The 18,979-nt window shown below is 38.3% G+C and overlaps 1 protein-coding gene across 16 annotated transcripts in view; it reads left to right on the forward strand.

The window, feature by feature from the left end:
- APC (APC, WNT signaling pathway regulator) overlaps positions 1–18,979 on the forward strand; it is a 144,319-nt gene that overhangs the window by 21,751 nt on the left and 103,589 nt on the right. For 5 of the 16 annotated variants that reach the window (XM_025387547.1, XM_025387549.1, XM_025387559.1 and 2 more), the window contains exon 1: positions 9,495–9,561. The exons of 5 other annotated variants lie outside the window; for them this stretch is intronic. Coding sequence is in view for 2 of the 11 variants with exons in the window: in XM_025387560.1 (XP_025243345.1) it covers positions 10,032–10,091 (60 nt within the window). In the remaining 9 variants the exon portion in view is untranslated. Of the gene's footprint in view, positions 1–9,494; positions 9,562–9,983; positions 10,092–18,979 lie in introns of those variants that run through there. 6 more of the 16 variants (XM_025387556.1, XM_025387561.1, XM_025387557.1 and 3 more) reach the window with 3 other exon arrangements.

The raw sequence follows: 18,979 nt of genomic DNA on the forward strand, positions 1-18,979 counted from the left end.
CCCTTGTATTAAAACTTATGCTGTAAATGTCTTAGTCCCCTTGTAGATTATAAATTGTCTTATTATTGTATCATCCACATTCATACATTGAACAAGAAGTACCAAGCACTGTTATAGATGTGAGGGAAACAGCAGTGTAGGAGAATCTTGGTTCTGGTCTTCATGGGATTTATATTCCACTTTGGAAAACAATGATGAAGAGAGACAGAAAATTAAATAAATCATAGATAGAGCTTTTCTGATCTCAAATGCTTAGAATATGAAACTCCATGATGTGGTAGAAAGTTTGAGGATAGCACCAGTGTGTTGATAAGGTGATCATGGAAGGTGTGATCTTTGAAAATTCAACTGTTTTTTTTTGTTTTGTTTTGTTTTTTGAGACAGAGTCTTGCTCTGATGCCCTGGCTGGAGTTCGGTGGCACATCTCGGCTCAGTGCAAGCTCCGCCTTCCAGGTTCACGCCATTCTCCTGCCTCAGTCTCCTGAGTAGCTGGGACCACAGGCGCCCGCCACCACGCCTGGTTAATTTTTTGTATTTTTTGTTTTTTTAGTAGAGACAGGGTTTCACCATGTTAGCCAAGATGGTCTTGATCTCCTGACCTCGTGATTCGCCCACCTTTGCCTCCCAAAGTGCTGGGATTACAGGCGCGAGCCACCGCGCCAGGCCAAAAATTTGCTATTTATGCCAAAACCTGAATGACACAAAGAACTAGTCATTTGAAGATCTGGAAACAGAATGTTTGAGGCTGAAGGAAAGTTAATTCTAAGACATAAGAAAGAGGTGGGTGGAAAAGGACGGGAAAAGTGATAAGAATGGGATCTAGATTATGTAGAGTTGTAAACCAAGGTAAGGAATTTAAAATTTATTCTAATTTCACTGGGAAGCCAATGAACAGTTTGAAGTTTTTAAGGGCTCATGTCATTACATTGGGTCTACCCAGGATAATCTCCCGATTTTAAGGCCAGCTAACTAATAAACTTAATTTTACCTGCCGTGTTCCTTTTACCATATAATGTAGTATATTCACTAGAGTAACACCAGAGGGCAAGTCTTGAGGGCCTAAATGCTGCCAAATTTTGTATGCATAGGTTTTATTTAACCTAATAACTATTTAATATCTTACAAGGGCAGTGAAGCAGAACTAACTTAGGGTAGCTGAGTTGTTGAGTCATCACAGTTTTTCTGATTTCTTTTGCCTTTACTGATATGCCCGATATGCCCACTCCTTGGCATTACCTCTTATTTGCCAGTGCCCATACGATAACCGCAAACTCTGTTTCTGTTTAGTTATTTAACTAAATTAACATAAAGATATCTCCTGCATTTAAAGAAATTTTGTTCTAGATATTTTCCAGAGAGATTTGTATTTTCTCATGGATACAAATTTATGAGTGGATTCATTGTAGATTCTAAAAGGACATTTTCAAACCTGTTTGAGTGTTCTTATTTTTACCTATTCTGATTATAATTCATTCATTCAATAAATATCAAGTACCTACTGCTGCAGAGCCAACTACTATATAGTAAGCATCAGAATGATAACAGTTGAACAAGTAACTTCTTATGAAGGATGAGGCTTGAGAAAGTACAAGGTGCTCTGAGAGGTACCTTAGTGAAGGAAACTGCTGCTGAGACATGGAGGATGAGGCAATATAGTCAGCATTGGCTTTGAAGTCAGACTCCCATTTCACTGTTGGTTGAATTTGGATACTTTTAAAAATTTCTTTGAGCCTAAATTTTCCATGCGTGTGAATAGTGATACCTTTATCTCTCTAGAAGTTTTGTTAGGATTAGATTAGATTGAATATATGAAAATGCCTAACATAATGTTTGCCACTGGTTTAGAAGCATATTTATCATGAAACTAATAAAGTTTAGTGAACCTAATTGCATGGCCCTTTCTAAGGCCCTTGCAGGAGCAGCCCTAGCAATCTTGAATTAATTTATGTTTTTCTTAAAGACCCTCCCACCCACCTGCCCCTTTATTATAGTATTATAGGCTCCTGGTCACCACAAAATCTGAATCTGCTTTTGGCCACAGGTTAAGTGAGAAACAAATGTTAATTTCTCTCTCCTCTAATGTTGTAACTTCAGTTTGTGTCCAACCTAGAAGTACTTAACTTAAAAAAAATGGAAAGAAATTATATATATTAGGTTGTAGGAATTTTATAAAATGCAGAAAAACTAAAATTCTTGTAATTCCTAGGGAGGAAACGTGATATTTTATCTCTCCCTGCTTTTCCCTGTGTACATATGCAATTTATTTTTTAAAAGCTAGTTTATATCATATTAAACACAATATTCTGCATTTTCACATAATATATGGATTACATAATTATATATCATATAATTATATTTTACAACATAATTTTGTCTTGTAAATGTGCCAAAAGTATAATTAACCAAGCTGTTGTTAGTAATCATTGAGGTTTTTTCTAACATTTCAGTAGTATAAGTAATGCCGAATTACAAATCTTTGTAGAGGTATCTGTATATAGGATAATTTCTTTTAATTGGCTTGCTTGAGTATAAGAATTGTCCTTGTCCATTTTCTGCTACTATAACAAAATACCTGAGACTTGGTAATTTATAATGAACAGAAATTTATTGGTTCATAGTTACAGGAGCTAAGACGTCCAAGAGCATGGCACCAGCATCTGTTGAGGGCCTTCTTACTGTGTCATCCCAAGGTGGAAGGAGGAAGGAGAGGAGTGGCCCAGAGCAAGCAAGGGATCAAATTTGTAGCCTCAGGCTTTTTAATAAAAGACATTAATCCATTACTGAGGGTAGAACATTAATACCTCCCATTAGGCTCCAGCTCCCAACACTGTTGCATTGGGGATTAAATTTCCAAAACAGGCTTTTGGGGTACATACTCAAATCATAGTAAACATTTTAAACATTTTAAAGACTTATGTGACCTCACTGACCCTACAATATTATTTTAAAATATCATTGCCTATTTTTATAGTACTCTTGTGTTTATTTCTATTTCTTTGATCATTTGAAATAGTAAAACATTCTTCCATGGTTTTTTGTTTTATTTTGTTTTGTTTTGTTTGTATAGACAGAGTCTTGCTCTGTTGCCTAAGCTGCAGTGCAGTGGCGCGATCTTAGTTCACTGTAGCCTCCGCCTCCCAAGCTCAGGTGATTCTTGTGCCTCGGCATCCCGAGTATCTGGGACTACAGGCATGTGCCACCTTGCCTGGCTAAGTTTTGTATTTTTAGGAGACACGGGGTTTCACCATGTTGGCCAGGCTAGTCTCAAACTCCTGGCCTCAAGTGATCTGCCCACCTTGGCCTCCCAAAGTGCTGGGATTACAGGCATAAGCCACTGCACATGACCAGAACATTCTTCTATGTATTTATTAGTCCTTCATATTTTTTCTCATGTTAATTGCCAGTGCTTATGCAAGATACCTGGAAAGCTTTTGACAGGAAGAAGTAAGTTTCTTTCTCCTCTAAGCAAGTCCTGAGGCTGTGTAACACTCCAAATTAAAAGGCTATTTCAAAATGGTTTCCCTACTGTAGTGCAGTGGGAACTTTGATAGCAGAATCTAAAGCAGCGCTTGGTGTTTCTCACCCCTGGCAGCACATACTAAAGCTTGGGCACTACCCACAGATTGTTTCTTGGTGTTTTAAAAGCTCCTCAGAGTACTGAAGGTATTCTGCAGTGTAATAACTAAGCTCAGAAACTCAGTCCCATGGCTGCATCACCACATTCGTTTTTCCACATACAGGGGCCAGAGTTTTAACTTAAAATATTCCATTTCCTCAGTAGAAGGTTATATTTTACAATAATATTATTTAACAATTGCTATACTATTATTCCATGAGGGCATTTTAATTGAATGCCTTTTGCGGGTTAATTTAAAATCACTTCTTAAAATAATATTTAATGAACACCTATGTAGAAAACATTGTGATATACACCATGAGATATGAGAGAAAATCAGGTGTGGGCTTTTCCCTTGGGATTTTTATAGTCGGGAATGGGATAGGAGGTGTATATACACAAGAACAAAATGTATTTGTGCCATAAAAGATGGAGGAACAATGAAAGGAAGAGGAGATGAATTGATTCTAGGTGGATTGCTGGATTACTTCGTGGGAATTTATGTTTAAGCCAAACCATGATTTGGGCCAGTAGAGCAATTAATCATCCTTTACTTTAAAAAATTCAGTTTTTAAAGCTTGTTCATAATACATAATGATCCTTATTACAGCTCTGCAAGATAAGTCAGTTATTCCCATTTTATAGATGAAGGAGTAGTCAAGTCTTAGAAAAATTAAATGACTTTTCCAGTGTTATCAAGCTACAAAGTGAAAGATTCAGAACTTGACCCTAAGTCTTCAATCTCCATATGCTGGAGCCTTCTAAAGTATCTCAGTAGAGTAGCAAAGAGCTATACGAGCAAGAAGCTATAAGTTTTAGAAAGGGCTGATTAGTTAATTTTATTATTAGGATGCAAATTCTGAAATAGTTGGAGATAAAGCTATCGTATGGTCAGCAGAATAATGGCTCCCTACAAATGTCTGCTTCCTAGTCCCCAGAATCCATGAATATGTTAGGTTATGTGACAAAAGGGAATTAAGATGGCTAATGAGGTAACTTGAAAATAGGAAGATCATCCTGGATTATTGAGGTGGGCCAAATGTAAGGGTCTTTAAAGTGTAGCGTAGCTTAAGAGTGGAAGAGGGAGGCTGAAAAATGAGAGTCAGAGAAGGAAAGTTGAGAAGGAGCAAGGTCAGTCCTACAGAATGAGAAAGACTCAATTCAACATTGCTTGCTCTGAAGATGAAGGCAAAGTGCTATGAACCATAAAATGCAGTGGATCTGTAGAAGCCAGAAAGGATAAGGAAACAGATTCCCCCTTGGAGCCTCTAGAAAGAAGTGCAGCCTTGCAGACACCTTGATTTTAGCTTAGTGAGACCCATTTTAGACTTCTAACCTACAAAACTGTAAGTTATCAAATTTGTGTTTTAAGACACTAAATTTGTGGTCATTTATTTTGGCAGCCATAGGAAATTTAATACGCTTAGGATGTATTTTAGTGTAGGAAGACTAATTAACATGACCTCAGGGCACTCCATTACTAAACTCCTAACTGTCTCAGTTCCACTGTCAGCAGTGGAAAGGCATGGAATGTTCTTGATCAAAAGTGTGAAGAAGGCCGGGCGCGGTGGCTCAAGCCTGTAATCCCAGCACTTTGGGAGGCCGAGACGGGCGGATCACGAGGTCAGGAGATCGAGACCATCCTGGCTAACACGGTGAAACCCCGTCTCTACTAAAAAAATACAAAAAAAATTAGCCAGGCGAGGTGGCGGGTGCCTGTAGTCCCAGCTACTCGGGAGGCTGAGGCAGGAGAATGGCGTAAACCCGGGAGGCGGGGCTTGCAGTGAGCTGAGATCCGGCCACTGTACTCCAGCCTGGGTGACAGAGCGAGACTCCGTCTCAAAAAAAAAAAAAAAAAAGTGTGAAGAACTATTTTGATGTTTGCTGATTAGAGAGGATATTGGCGAGAGGAAAATTAATTAAGATTCTGTTAGATGCTAGGAACACTTCTTTTGAGACTCACTCCTTGAGGTAACATAGAACATACAGGTAAGTCTTGCCCGTAGAAGACTATGAATATATCTCCCGGTCCTGAGTGGCTACTCACGTCTGTAATCACAGCACCTTGGGAGGCCAAGGCAGGAGGATCACCTGAGGTCAGGAGTTCGAGGTTACAGGGAGCTATGTTCACGCCACTACACTCCAGCCTCTGGGTGACAGAGCAAGACCTTGTCCCTAAAAAAAAAGGGTGATAGTTAGATGGATGGATAGATAGATATAGATAAAGATAGACACATAGGTCAAGATCTCCCACTTAGTTTATACATCACTGAAAATCTCATTGCCATTGTAACATTTCACCTCGTTCTCGTATCCCATGAAAAATACAGAACCAATTTAGCACACATCTAACTTATCTCTTCTTAGACTTTTCCATCGTACCATAACTAACTATAAATCCAAACACAAAGGTTTCTAAATCTGAGCTTTATTTGATGCCTTAGTACCTGTAGAAGTTAAATTTACACTAGTAACTGTTTTTTCAATGCATAATTATTATTTTGAAAGAAAAAACCTTGTTGATATCTGTAGGCATGACTCTATTCTATGTCTAAGGCCTTCAGTAAAGAGAAATAGTTTATCAATAAAGTACCAGAGTCAATTAAGGCGACTGAAAGGAGCACTAATTTTAACTCATTTTACACTAGTTAATATTGTCTGTATTCTACTTGTCAGTTTTTTAAACCACAAGTCTTAAATTAGGCCAAAAGTGCCTAGGTAAAAATGGAATGGAAAGGATTGTGTGTGTGTGTGTGTGTTTTTTTTTTTAGATAGAGCCTTGCTTTGTTACTGAGGCTGGAGTGCAATGGTGTGATCTCGGCTCACTGCAGCCCCCGCCTTCCAGGTCCAAGAGATTCTCGTGCCTCAGCCTCCCAAGTAGCTGGGGAATGGCATATTTAAGACATTAAGAATCCTATTAATTCTATTTAGTCATTTTTTTTGTAGCTGCAGAAGGTTCAGAAGGGTTTTTTAAGTTGAATTATATGTTCATATTTACAGCATTTACATATGAAACCATTTACTAAAAGCAGTGAAGCTGGTTATAACAAACACTGATACTGAAAATAAGAGATATGTTTGTCAGTGTGGTCTTTAAACAGTATTACACAATTTATTTCTGTTTCATTTTGATCAGAAAAAAATTGCATATATATAGAGAGAGATGTGGTCTCTGTTGCGCAGGCTGGAGTACAGTGGTGAGATCTCAGCTCACTGCAACCTCCACCTCCTGGTTCAAGTGATTCGCCCACCTCAGCCTCTTGAGTAGCTGGGACCACATGTGCGTGCCACCACAGCTGGCTAATTTTTTTGTATTCTTGGTAGAAATGAGGTTTTACCATGTTGCTCATGCTGGTCTTGAACTCCTGAGCTCAAGCAATCTGGCCAAGCTCAAGAGATCTGGCCACCTCAGCCTCCCAAATTCCTGGGATTATAGGCATGAGGCACTGCACCCCGCCCAGAAAATATTTTTAATGCGTATATATATATATGTAGTATAAATAACATCTTCAATTAAATAGAGATGGCAGAAGCTTTATTCTGAGGTATGTACAAACTTGGTAACACAAGGTAATGCTTCAGTAATTTTCCATGTTGAAATTTGGCGCAATATACTTTGATTATATATCTGTGTTTAATTATGGTTTTTAAAATAGCTATGCAGCTTTAAAAATTCAAATTAAACTTTTGTGGGAACTCTACTGGTTTGAAAAATATTACTGAATAATTGGCAACATTGTAAAATATAAAATTTTTGACTTGGCTTTCTTTTAGATTTGAAGCATAGTGACTAATAAATATATAATTGTCATAGTTTTCTTTACAACTCTGTCATTTAAGTCACTGATGAGTATCTGTGATACATGCAGTAAAAATTTAGACAAACATTTTGGCTACAAATTGTTTACTAAAAGCTTGAATCATAGTCTGAGTCAAGAGTAATAGGCTTACAATTGTGTCTTAGGGTACTAAGAAGTTCTTTTGAGGAGCTTTTAAATTGTATTCTTTGTTTTGAAAAAACTTTTCCTTCTGGAAGTTCTAGGCCTTATGAGAAATTACCTATTCTGAATTTGTCACAAATAATGACGTAAATAAGTCCTGTGCAGTGAATCATGTGCTTTCAGTAAGAGGATTTTGAAAGCCTTTTGTAAAACGAAGTCATTCTCATAATAGAGTTATTTAGGATAGAATCAAATTGATTTACATGCTTTATTTATTTCAAATATGAAGGGAAATTGTTTCTAAATATATTTAAACTTTTAATAGAACAGTAGTATGCCATCAGTGTGGAAATAACTCACTTGTTAATTAAATAAATATTTAGGGTATATTTGCTATATATCAGGCGTTATAACACAAGGACTAATGAAGGAGGAAAAAAAACAAAAGCACGAAAGAAGAGCAGAAATAGCTCCATAATCTCACTTTCCGGGGATAACCTCTACAGACATTTTGTTGAGTGTCTATTACTTTTCTGATATATACATTTTTTAATAAAATGGAATTGCCTCAAATATGCTGTTTAATAGCTTGCTTCTTTTCATACTATTTGAAAATTGAGAAAAGATATAATGTATCTTTATAATATGCTTCATTTAAAAACTTTAAGTTTAAGCCGGGTACAGTGGTTCACGTCTGTGTCTGTAATCCCAGCACTTTGAGAGGCCGAGGTGGGCGGATCACGAAGTCAGGAGATTGAGACCATCCTGGCCAACATGGTGAAACCCCGTCTGTACTAAAAATACAAAAATTAGCTGGGCATGGTGGCAGGTGCCTGTAATCCCAGCTACTCAGGAGGCTGAGGCAGGAGAATCGCTTGAACCCGGGAGGTGGAGGTTGCAATGAGCCGAGACTGCACCACTGCACTCCAGCCTGGCAACAGAACAAGACTCCATCTCAAAAAAAAAAAAAAAAAAAAAAAAAAAGTGAAATATAGTATCCTTTTAAATTTTAAATAGATAATAGAAACTGGTTTCCCCCCATTTAAACCAGAATGTAAGTTTAACTTTATAAATTCTTGACAATTTGGATTTTGTCATTCAACCTCATAAAATTAGTTATTTAAGCTTCACCTGGTTAGGTTTAAATGCAATGCAATTTGCCTTAAAATACTACATTAAAGCCTCAGATTTGTAGTTGCTAACAGCACTTCTATGTATGTGTTAGGGACTGCTCTAAATACTGCTTCATATATATTAACTCCTCTATTCTGTACTTCTATTCCCATTTTATAGAGGAGGAAATTGAAACACTGAGAGGTTAAGTAACTAAAGTTGCAGAGCTAGAGTGACAGGAGTAAAGCTTCAACCCAGGCAACCCATACTTCAGAGTTCTCATCTCAACTGCTAAGCTGCTAGCATAGCTTTTCTGGTAACTATTTTTAATTCAAATATAGTTCGAGTGATCTATCTAACAAGTCATCACTCTAACAACTCGGTGACTTGTAATGTAAAATTATTCGTTGTAATACATTTAATATAATTGTTTCTTTGTGCTGTGCTGCAAAAATCATAGCAAATGAGATGTAATTTATTACTCTCCCTCCCACCTCTATTACTCTCCCTCCCACCTCCAGCATCTTGTGCTAATCCCTCTGCCCTGCGGACCTCCCCCCACTCTATTATGCGTGTCAACTCCCATCAACTTCCTTGCTTGCTGGGGACTGGGGCCGTGAGGGCATACCCCCCGAGGGGTGCGGGGCTAGGGCTAGGCCGGCTGTGCGGTTGGGCGGGGCCCTGTGCCCCTCTGCGGAGTGCGGGTCGGGAAGCGGAGAGAGAAGCAGCTGTGTAATCCGCTGGATGCGGACCAGGGCGCTCCCCATTCCCGTCGGGAGCCCGCCGATTGGCTGGGTGTGGGCGCACGTGACCGACATGTGGCTGTATTGGTGCAGCCCGCCAGGGTGTCACTGGAGACAGAATGGAGGTGCTGTCGGACTCGGAAATGGGGTAGGTGCTGGAGCCACCATGGCCAGGCTTGCTGCAGGGGGAGGGGGAAGGTGGTTTTCCCTCGCACTGTCTTAAACCGATGGTCTTTCCTTGGCACGGGGTCCACTGCCGCATGCCAAATGAGGAGGCAGGGGCGTAGCCCGCCCCCCACTGCAGCACTGGAGATGGATTTCCTGTACTTCAGATCCAGGGTTTTTGACAGAAGAGGAAGAAGGGGGAGGGGTAGAAGGGTTAAGGGGAGTCTGCTAAGAAAAAGCTGTTTTTGAAACTAGAAGGGGTTTTTGTTTTTATAATGCCATTTGACAGAGTGGAATAACAGTATCTAAGGAAACGGGTAGAGGACAACAAAGAATGGGCATATTCATGACGAGGAGCAAAAGCTCTAGCCCATTGAAAGGCTTCTTTTCCTCCCTGGCGACAAGGACACATGCAGTGGTGGCCAAAAGAGAGAGGAGACAAAACCGCTGCAGATGGCTGATGTGAATCTAGTGGAAAGAGCTACTGGGAATGAGAGAAAGAGGAGGAGGCAGGTACTGCAGAGCGTGAGTGGTGGTGTTGGTTGATGAAATATTGGTCACCAGTAGTGTGCCTGCTTTTGTAAAACATCTAAGTAAACTCCCTGTGAATAGGGTGGCAAAAAGATACCAGTGTCTTTGTTAGTTACAAAATGCAGTGGTAGTGGCTTTTTGCGGATGACTGCAGTAGTGCTTTTTCTCCCTCTGTTAGGCTGAAAAGACAACTGCAGAGGAATAAGAAATCGTGCAGCAAATGCTGGGGGTAGAAGCCCATTTACAAGAAGCCATAGTTTATAAATGCAGCCTGAACAGGAGAAAAAAAATCACTGTTTTTTAAAGTAGGAAAAATGTCAGGCTATAAATGTTTTGTCAGTGGAATGTATTGGACACTTTGATTCTACATCACGAAAGACATGCTCAAATTCTTTGATTTAACATAAATCCTATAGGAAATCTTAATAAATTATGTATGAAACAGTGGATCTTTTCCTTTGTTAGTGAAGCTTTTATGCCATTAATTAGGTCATTCAAGAGCAAACCACTTTATAATGTAAATTACTTTATGAAAAATTATGGTGAACAAATTTTTGTAGGCCTAATATTTAAGACCTATATTTAAGTAATTTTATATTTCTCTTTGGTTGCTTTTAGATAACACTGAATAAAGTCTACAGGCAAATATTTTAAAGCAACATGACTTTTCTTCTAGATGTATTTCTGTCTAGTGAATTCTCATATACTCTTGATATAAAGTGTATTTTGTTGAGCTTATTTTTTTTCCTTTACCTAAATGTAAAAGCCTATCTTTATGCATATTTATAGTAGCCAACCTGCCACTCCTCCCCACTCCCTGAACAAGGATGGCAGTGGCTTTGTAAAGCCCTCCAGGGTCAGTGACAGTGCCTCTTTAATAATGTTTATGTAATAGAAAGTCCTAAGATGACCTATTATATTGTTTTAGTAATATTTTCAAGATAATACAGAATTGGGCTGGCTTAGATAAATAAGATACATAAATTTTTCACTGATAAATTTAAACAGTTCTTTAAAAAATTATATCTGTTTTAAGAATTACTTGATCATGGATATCAGGATTGGTAGTACTTAGGAGCCGGGCGTGGTGGCCCATGCCTGTAATACCAGCTAAACAGGAGGCTGAGGGAAGCTGAGGCAGGAGGATCACTTGAGCCTCAGAGTTCAAGACCAGCCTGGGCAACCAAGCAAGACCTTATCTCAAAAAAAAGTACTTAGAGTCTCTTTTTTTAAACCTAATGGAAACTATAGCTAGAACTAAAGATGTCACATTAAAATTCCAAATGAAGTTTAACAGCTAATATTACTTGATTCTTTGAATTTCATTAGCATAGTGTTTGAGAGTCTATAAAATTATTATTTTTACATAAATTACCTTCTTTTACCATTTTAACAGCTCAGTGTAGCATTATTTTTATTTTAAATGTTAGAGACTCCTAATCAAGTATGTTATGACTTTATCCAAGGTCAAATATTGTATAACAATGTGAAGAACCTAAGTCTTCTATTTTATTCTCATTCTATAAAACTATAATGCCTCTTATTACATACATACAAAATAATATATAACAGAGGTAATTTGAAAAGCAATGTAAGTCACTGACAAATTATTAAAAAAATGAAAAGGCAATCCTACTTGGTTGTGAATTTTTATCTACAATATAAGAATGCTTTATAAAATACCTGGTGACTAAGCAAATGGAGAAGCAGCAGTTTTCATGATGACATTCATAAACAACTTTTTAAAGATCGTGTTATTATCATATGAACACATCTAAATAGAATAGTGTTAGATTGAGAGGTTTTTCTGAATTAAATAAGAAATAAAGAACTAAAGTTTATTTCATTCCTCTTGTAGTATATCTAATCTATGAACTGTTGGCTTTAGTGGTCTTTGAAATTATTCACTGATATGGCGTGAATTGTGCTATTAAGGAATTTAAGATTAAATATTTATAAATGTTTTATGAACTGAATTTAAGCTATTGAAGTTTTTGTTTTTTCTTTTTTCTTTTTTTTTTTTTTTTTGGGGGGGGGGGGGGGACAGGGTCTCACTTTGTCGACCCAGGCTGGCGTGCAGTCGCAAACATGGCTCACTGTAGCTTCAACCTCCCAGGCTCAAGTGATGCTCCCGCTTCAGCCCCCCAGGTAGCTGGGACTACAGGCGCACACCACCATGCATAGCTAATTTTTGTGTTTTTTGTAGAGATGGGGTTTCGCCAGGTTGCCCAGGCTGGTCTCGAACTTCTGAGCTCAAATGATCCTCCCACCTCAGCCTCCCAAAGTGCTGGGATTACAGGTGTAAGCCACCATGAAGTTTCTCATTTGCATTAATTGCTCTGTAGATTTTACCATTTTTGTCTGTTTTATAAACTATTACTCATTTTATGAAATTTAACCAATCTTTTATACTTGTGTATGTTTAAATGTTCTCTTCAATTTTGATCTCCCTTCTCCCCCTTTTCTTGTATTAGAATCTGAAACCTACTTATGTGGCACATAAAATGGGATAGAGTATTATGGTTCAGAAAAGATGGGTAATAGTTTAGGAAATACATTCACTACATATTTATTAGGATACCTTCTAAATATCATCTATGAAAGATGCTGGAGTCAAATAAGACATGTAAACTAATCTCTAAGAAACTCATGGTAGAATTATGTGAAATTTCATTGCAAGTTAAACACTGCTTTGGCTACTCCTAGGATATTTAAAGATTTATATAATCTAAGATATCCTCTAATTTAGAAGAATATGGTGGATTGCTCTTTGAAACACCGCTTTTTCATAAGATCTGCTTAGAGTCACAGAGATTTTTTGAAAACTAAATTACTTTTGAAGTACTAAGTATCTTGAATGTACAATGAAAACTTCCGTTAAGTGAATAGATAATGTTCTCAAAAGCTGATTTTGTAAATCAAATCATACATCAGTTGGTACAAGGTAAGCCTTCTCCCCTTTATTCTCACACCCTGCTCCCACTCCTCGTGTTTTTAAATATGCATACATTCTTGAGAAGTAGTTATCATCATTTTGTGAATCTATTTTTTTACAGTTAATGAGATTTTTTAAAAAAATTTATTGCGATAAATATACATAAAATTTACCATCTTAAGCACTTTTAAGTGTACAGTTCTGTGGCATTAAGTACATTCACATTGTTGTGCAACCATCACGACACCCATCTCTAGAAATTTTTAATCTTCGCTAATTAAAACTCTGTGCACATTAAACACTAACACGCCATTTTCCCCTCCCCCAACCCTTGGTAACCACCACTCCACTTTTTGTCTCAATGAATTTGACTATTCTAGGAACCTCAAATAAGAAAAACCATTTAATATTCATTCTTTTGCAACTGGCTTATTTCACTTAGCATAATGTCTCGAAGGTTTATCCATACTGTAGCATGTGTCAGAATTTCCTTCCTTGTTAAGTCTAAATGATGTTCCATTGCATGTATATGGCACATTTTGTTCATTCTTCTGTCAGTGGACACTTCAGGTTGTTTCCACCTTTTGTCTATTGTGAATAATGCTGCCACAAACATGGGTGTGCAAGTGTCTGCTTGGGTTTTACTTTTTTGTGTGTACTTAAACCTGTGTTTTTAATTTACATAATTTTTGAACATTATTAACTCAATACTGTTTTTACAATCTATCCATTTTACTTTATGTCTATCTAGTTTGTGATGCTAACTCTGCTGTATAGTATTCTATAGTACCTATCACTGTTCCTCCAGTGAAGGCCATAAGTTTTCTCCAAATCCCATTAACCACAAACACCTTTATGGTATACATTCTTGTACATGTCGCCTTAGGGACTATGTTATTTACGTATTTCTGTATAACAAATTGTACCAAAACTTAGTGGTTTAAACAGTTCCTGTGGGGCAGGAATTCAGGAATGTCTTAGTTGGATGGTCTGACTCAGGCAGGATCTCTTATAAAGTTGTAGTCACGATGTCAGTCACAGATAAAGTCATCTGAAGGGCTTGACTAGACTGACGGATCTTCTTCCAAGATGGCTAACTCGCATAGTCTGTTTTTCATTGGCTACTGGCAAGAGACCTCAGTTCCTTGTCATGTGGGCCTCTCCATGGGGCTGCTTGAGTGTCTATAACATAGCAGCTGACTTCCCTCAATGATTCTAACAGAAAGGCCATTTATGACCTAGACTCAGAAGCCACACACCATCGCTTCTGCTGTATTTTCTTTATTAGAAGTGCATCACTAAGTCTAGCCTACCCAAGGGAGGAATTAGGATCCACCTCTTAAAGGAGTAGGGTGAAAGAATTTGTGATGTATTTTAAGATCATTACATTGACCAGTGAAACAGTTTCATTGGATTTATCTCTGATAGAGGGATCTCTGGATTATAGGGCATTGTTTCCTATTTCAGATGTAACAAATTAACACAAATTTAGTGGTTTAAGACAACACAGATGGATTATCTTGCAGTCCTGGAGATCAGACACGGTTTTCACTGGACCGAAATCATGATATCAGTGGCTTTGCATTTCCTCCAGAGATTCTATGGAAGAATCAGTTTTCTTGCTTTTCTTCAGGTTCTTGGCATTCCTTGTCTCATGGCCTGTTTCTCCATCTTCAGTGCCAGCAGCGTTCTAAATCTCTCTCTGAATCTGACCCTCTGCTGCTCTTGTCACATATTCTTCTCTGACCCTTTTGCCTCCTTCTTAAAAGAACCTTTGTGATTACATTGGGTCCACCCAGATAATCCAGGAAATCCTGCTTCAAGATCCTTAACTTAATCACATCTGCAAAGTTCCTTTAGCCACATAAGGTAACACATTCATAAGTTTTGGGAACTAGGATTTGGTCATCTTTGTGGGGCCATACACAGGCATACTCATCTGTTCTCCATTTTTTTAAGCTGAAGGATTTTTTTAGTTATTTTTACTTTTGCGAATGAGTGTTACTTCCTTTTGGTAAATTCAGATTTTCATTTACCAAGTTTGTTTAAAGTATAGTGTAATATATAATGATCACCAAGATGGTAAGCAGATACTCATTGTTCAATTAGATGCTTGATTTTATCATCACTTAATGTATATCAGTGTATCAGCTACTTCTGACATAGTCTGTAATAGAAACGTTAAAGCAACACGGCCTTATTAAATTTCTCTTTGTACCTTGTAGACTTGTTATAACACCATTTCCGTGGGCGCTCTGTTGAAGCTTCAGCTTCCTTACACTGTGAAGTCACTAAAGCTTGATGTTGTTCCATTCCATATTTATACATCGTACCTCCTTCTGTTGTTCCCTGATTCCTTTGCACTGTATTTCAGCTAAATTAGATGACTATCTCTTTCCCCAAATATATATATCATTTTTCCAACCTCTGACCTTTTATCGTTCTTTTCCTTCTCCTGGAATACTGTCCTCGTACTTATGTTTGTTATAATCATGCCATCTCTTAAGTTCCCTTCTAAAATGGCTTTTACATTTTGAACCCTTTCCTCAGTTTTCTCAGCAAGGTATGACTTTTGTAGCATTCTCTGTCAGTGCTTTTCAACCCAAATTTGGCCTTGAATTCTAGGTGATTTCATCTTAGCCTGGGTCCCTTGTCAGAGTCCTGAGGCCAGGCCTTTTGTGAAATACTTTGGGAAGTCATCTAGGGGATATAGAAGTATAGACCTGAAAAGAGTGAGAGAGAGAAAGAAGGACAGCTAGTAGAAACATGTTCTCAAGTTGGTCATCACTTTGGACAGTTGTGGTTTGACCTGCCAGGACTTTCTGAGGGACCATATAGAATGTAACTCTGAATTGTCCACCCAAGGGTAAGATTTATATACTAGCTCCTGTTCCCCTTTGGTCAATAATTGCCCCATTAAGTGTTTAGTCTTTTATTGGTTGTACATGCATTAATGTTGGGAACACAGTGAGGTGTCAGAGATTCCCTAGGACAGAAAACAAAGGATACCTCGTGCCCCTGATGTGCCTTTAGTTTCCATCTGCAGTAAGCCGATTGCTGCAGCCAAGACAGTGTGAAGTGGGACACAAAAATCTATTTGTATACTGATCCTATTTACCCATTCTCTTGAATAGTCCCCCCTTTGCTAGATAATAAGCTACCTGAGAACAAGGAACTTGTCAACTTACTTTTCTCCCTATATTATTTTCCCAGAGCCACTGTAACAAAGTACCGCTGACTGATAACTTAAAAGAATAGAAATGTATTTTCTTACACTTCTGTAAGCTGGAAGTCTGAAATCAATGGGTTGGGAAGGTTAGTTCCTTCTGATGAGGGAGAATCAGTTCTGTGTCTCTTTCCTAACTTTTAATGGTTGCCTGAAATCCTTGGTATTCCTTGGCTTGAAGCTTCCTCACTCCAATCTCTGCCTCTATTATCACATGGCATTCTCCCTGTGTGTCTCTGTGTCCCTGTTTCTTCACATGGTCTTCTTACAAGGTTGCTGAATTATCTCGTAAGCAGATATTCATTGTTCAATTAGGTTCTTGGTTTTATCATCACTTAATTTATATCGATGTATCAGCTACTTCTGACATAGTCTGTAATAGAAACTGAGAAACATTAAAGCAACATGGCCTTATTAAATTTCTCTTTGTGTCTTTTAGACTTGTTGTAACACCATTTCTTTTTTTTTTGAGACGGAGTCTCGCTCTGTCGCCCAGGCTGGAGTGCAGTGGCCAGATCTCAGCTCACTGCAAGCTCCGCCTCCCCGGTTTAAGCCATTCTCCTGCCTCAGCCTGCCGAGTAGCTGGGACTACAGGCGCCCGCCACCTCGCCCAGCTAGTTTTTTTTTTTTTTGTACTTTTTAGTAGAGACGGGGTTTCACCGGGTTAGCTAGGATGGTCTCCATCTCCTGACCTCGTGATCCGCCCGTCTCGGCCTCCCAAAGTGCTGGGATTACAGGCTTGAGCCACCGCGCCCGGCCTAGACTTGTTGTAACACCATTTCTATGGGCACTCTATTGAAACTTGATCTGTCATTGTCTTACCAGTCATTGAATTTAGGGCCCACTCTAATCCAGTATGACCTCATCTCAAACTTGATCCATTTATGAAGACTCTGTCCCCAAATAAGGTCATATTTGATGTAACATTGTTTGGTGTTTTTTTTTTTTTTTTTCCTCTGTTGCCAGCCTAAAGTAGCTTCTGGGCTCAAGCAGTCCTCCCAACTCAGCCTCCGAAGTAGCTAGGATTACAAACATGTGCTTCCACAGCTGGCTAATTTTTAATTTTTTTTCTTAAGGACAGGGTCTCACTATATTGCACAGGCTGGTCTCGACCTCCTGTCTACCAGTGATCCTCCCACCTCAGCTTCCCAGAGTGCCAGGATTACAGGTGTGAGCCACTGTGCTCACACCTATAACATACCTTTTTATGAAACACAGTTCAACCCGTAACACTCCCTTAATACTTGGTACCTTGTGAATAATAAGATACCTAAATATGGTACATTGTGAATAACAAGGCGTATTGTTTTACTCTTTTAATGGAAAAGTCATCTTAGACATTCTCTGAATTTGTGCCCTCTCTTTCTGTTGTCTGCCCTCTGTGGCTGATAATGCACCCTTTCTGTTCCTTCTTACATGTATATTTGTCTTTTATGTGGCTATCGCTGAGTAAAGCATTTTGGGAATTATAAAAGCTAAGTATTAGATATAGACCTTGTCTTCAAGATGTTTATGCTCCAGCTAGGAAGACAAAACACCCCAAGGTAAAATGGAATAATTAGAGAACAGTTAGGCCAAATCGTATAGTATTTACTGTTCAGTTAGCAGGAAGATTCATTATTGGCCAGAGATGTCAGGAAGGTTTTGTGTAAGCAACTGAGCTGGGCCTTAAAGGATGAGAATATCTTATAAGAGCAGAGGAAAAGGCCGGGCGCGGTGGCTCAAGCCTGTAATCCCAGCACTTTGGGAGGCCGAGACGGGCGGATCACGAGGTCAGGAGATCAAGACCATCCTGGCTAACACAGTGAAACCCCGTCTCTACTAAAAATACAAAAACTTAGCCGGGCGAGGTGGCGGGCGCCTGTAGTCCCAGCTACTCGGGAGGCTGAGGCAGGAGAATGGCGTGAACCCTGGAGGTGGAGCTTGCAGTGAGCTGAGATCCGGCCACTGCACTACAGCCTGGGTGACAGAGCGAGACTCCGTCTCAAAAAAAAAAAAAAAAAAAAAAAGAGCAGAGGAAAAAAGGATGTGGTATTCAGAAAGGTGAAGAGTTATAAACAAAAATGCAAAGGTAAGAAAGAGTTTGTAGAGAAAAGTGAGGAGAGACTTACTTGAGGAAGGTTATCTTGGAACTTAATAGGCATTAAGTTTGGAAGGTAGACTATTATCAGATATAATAGATTGTGAACACTGGACCGAAGTTATACAGTCTTTAAGAGCATGAGCATTAAAAACAAATACAGATTTGAATTCTGGCATAGCCTCTTGATCTGTGTTCTTAGGAAAGTTATCTACTGTTTTGAAGTTCCATTTTTCTTAACTCAGAAATGCGTAACACTACCTCATAGGTGGTTGTGAGGATTAAATGAGTTAATATATAGAAAGCATTTATAGTACATCGGATATTGTAATTACTAAATAAATATCAGACTTTCTGAATTTCACATATCAAATACACGAAAAATTACAGACAAAGGATTTGTAATTTTTATATATATAGGATTTAAATAACATGCTATAGTCAGTAAAGAGTTATAGAACTTCATATACTTTTCCTTTTAAAAACTTTTTAGTACAATATCTATGAAAATTAGTCATGTTCTTGACTACAAGACAAACCTTTAAAAATTTTCAAATGGTAACAATTTTATAAGCAATAGTCTTCCATTAATCTAATAAACAATATATCAATGACAATAAAAAGATGAC

Source organism: Theropithecus gelada, chromosome 6, assembly GCF_003255815.1.
Source record: "Theropithecus gelada isolate Dixy chromosome 6, Tgel_1.0, whole genome shotgun sequence".
Taxonomy (NCBI): Eukaryota; Metazoa; Chordata; class Mammalia; order Primates; family Cercopithecidae; genus Theropithecus; species Theropithecus gelada.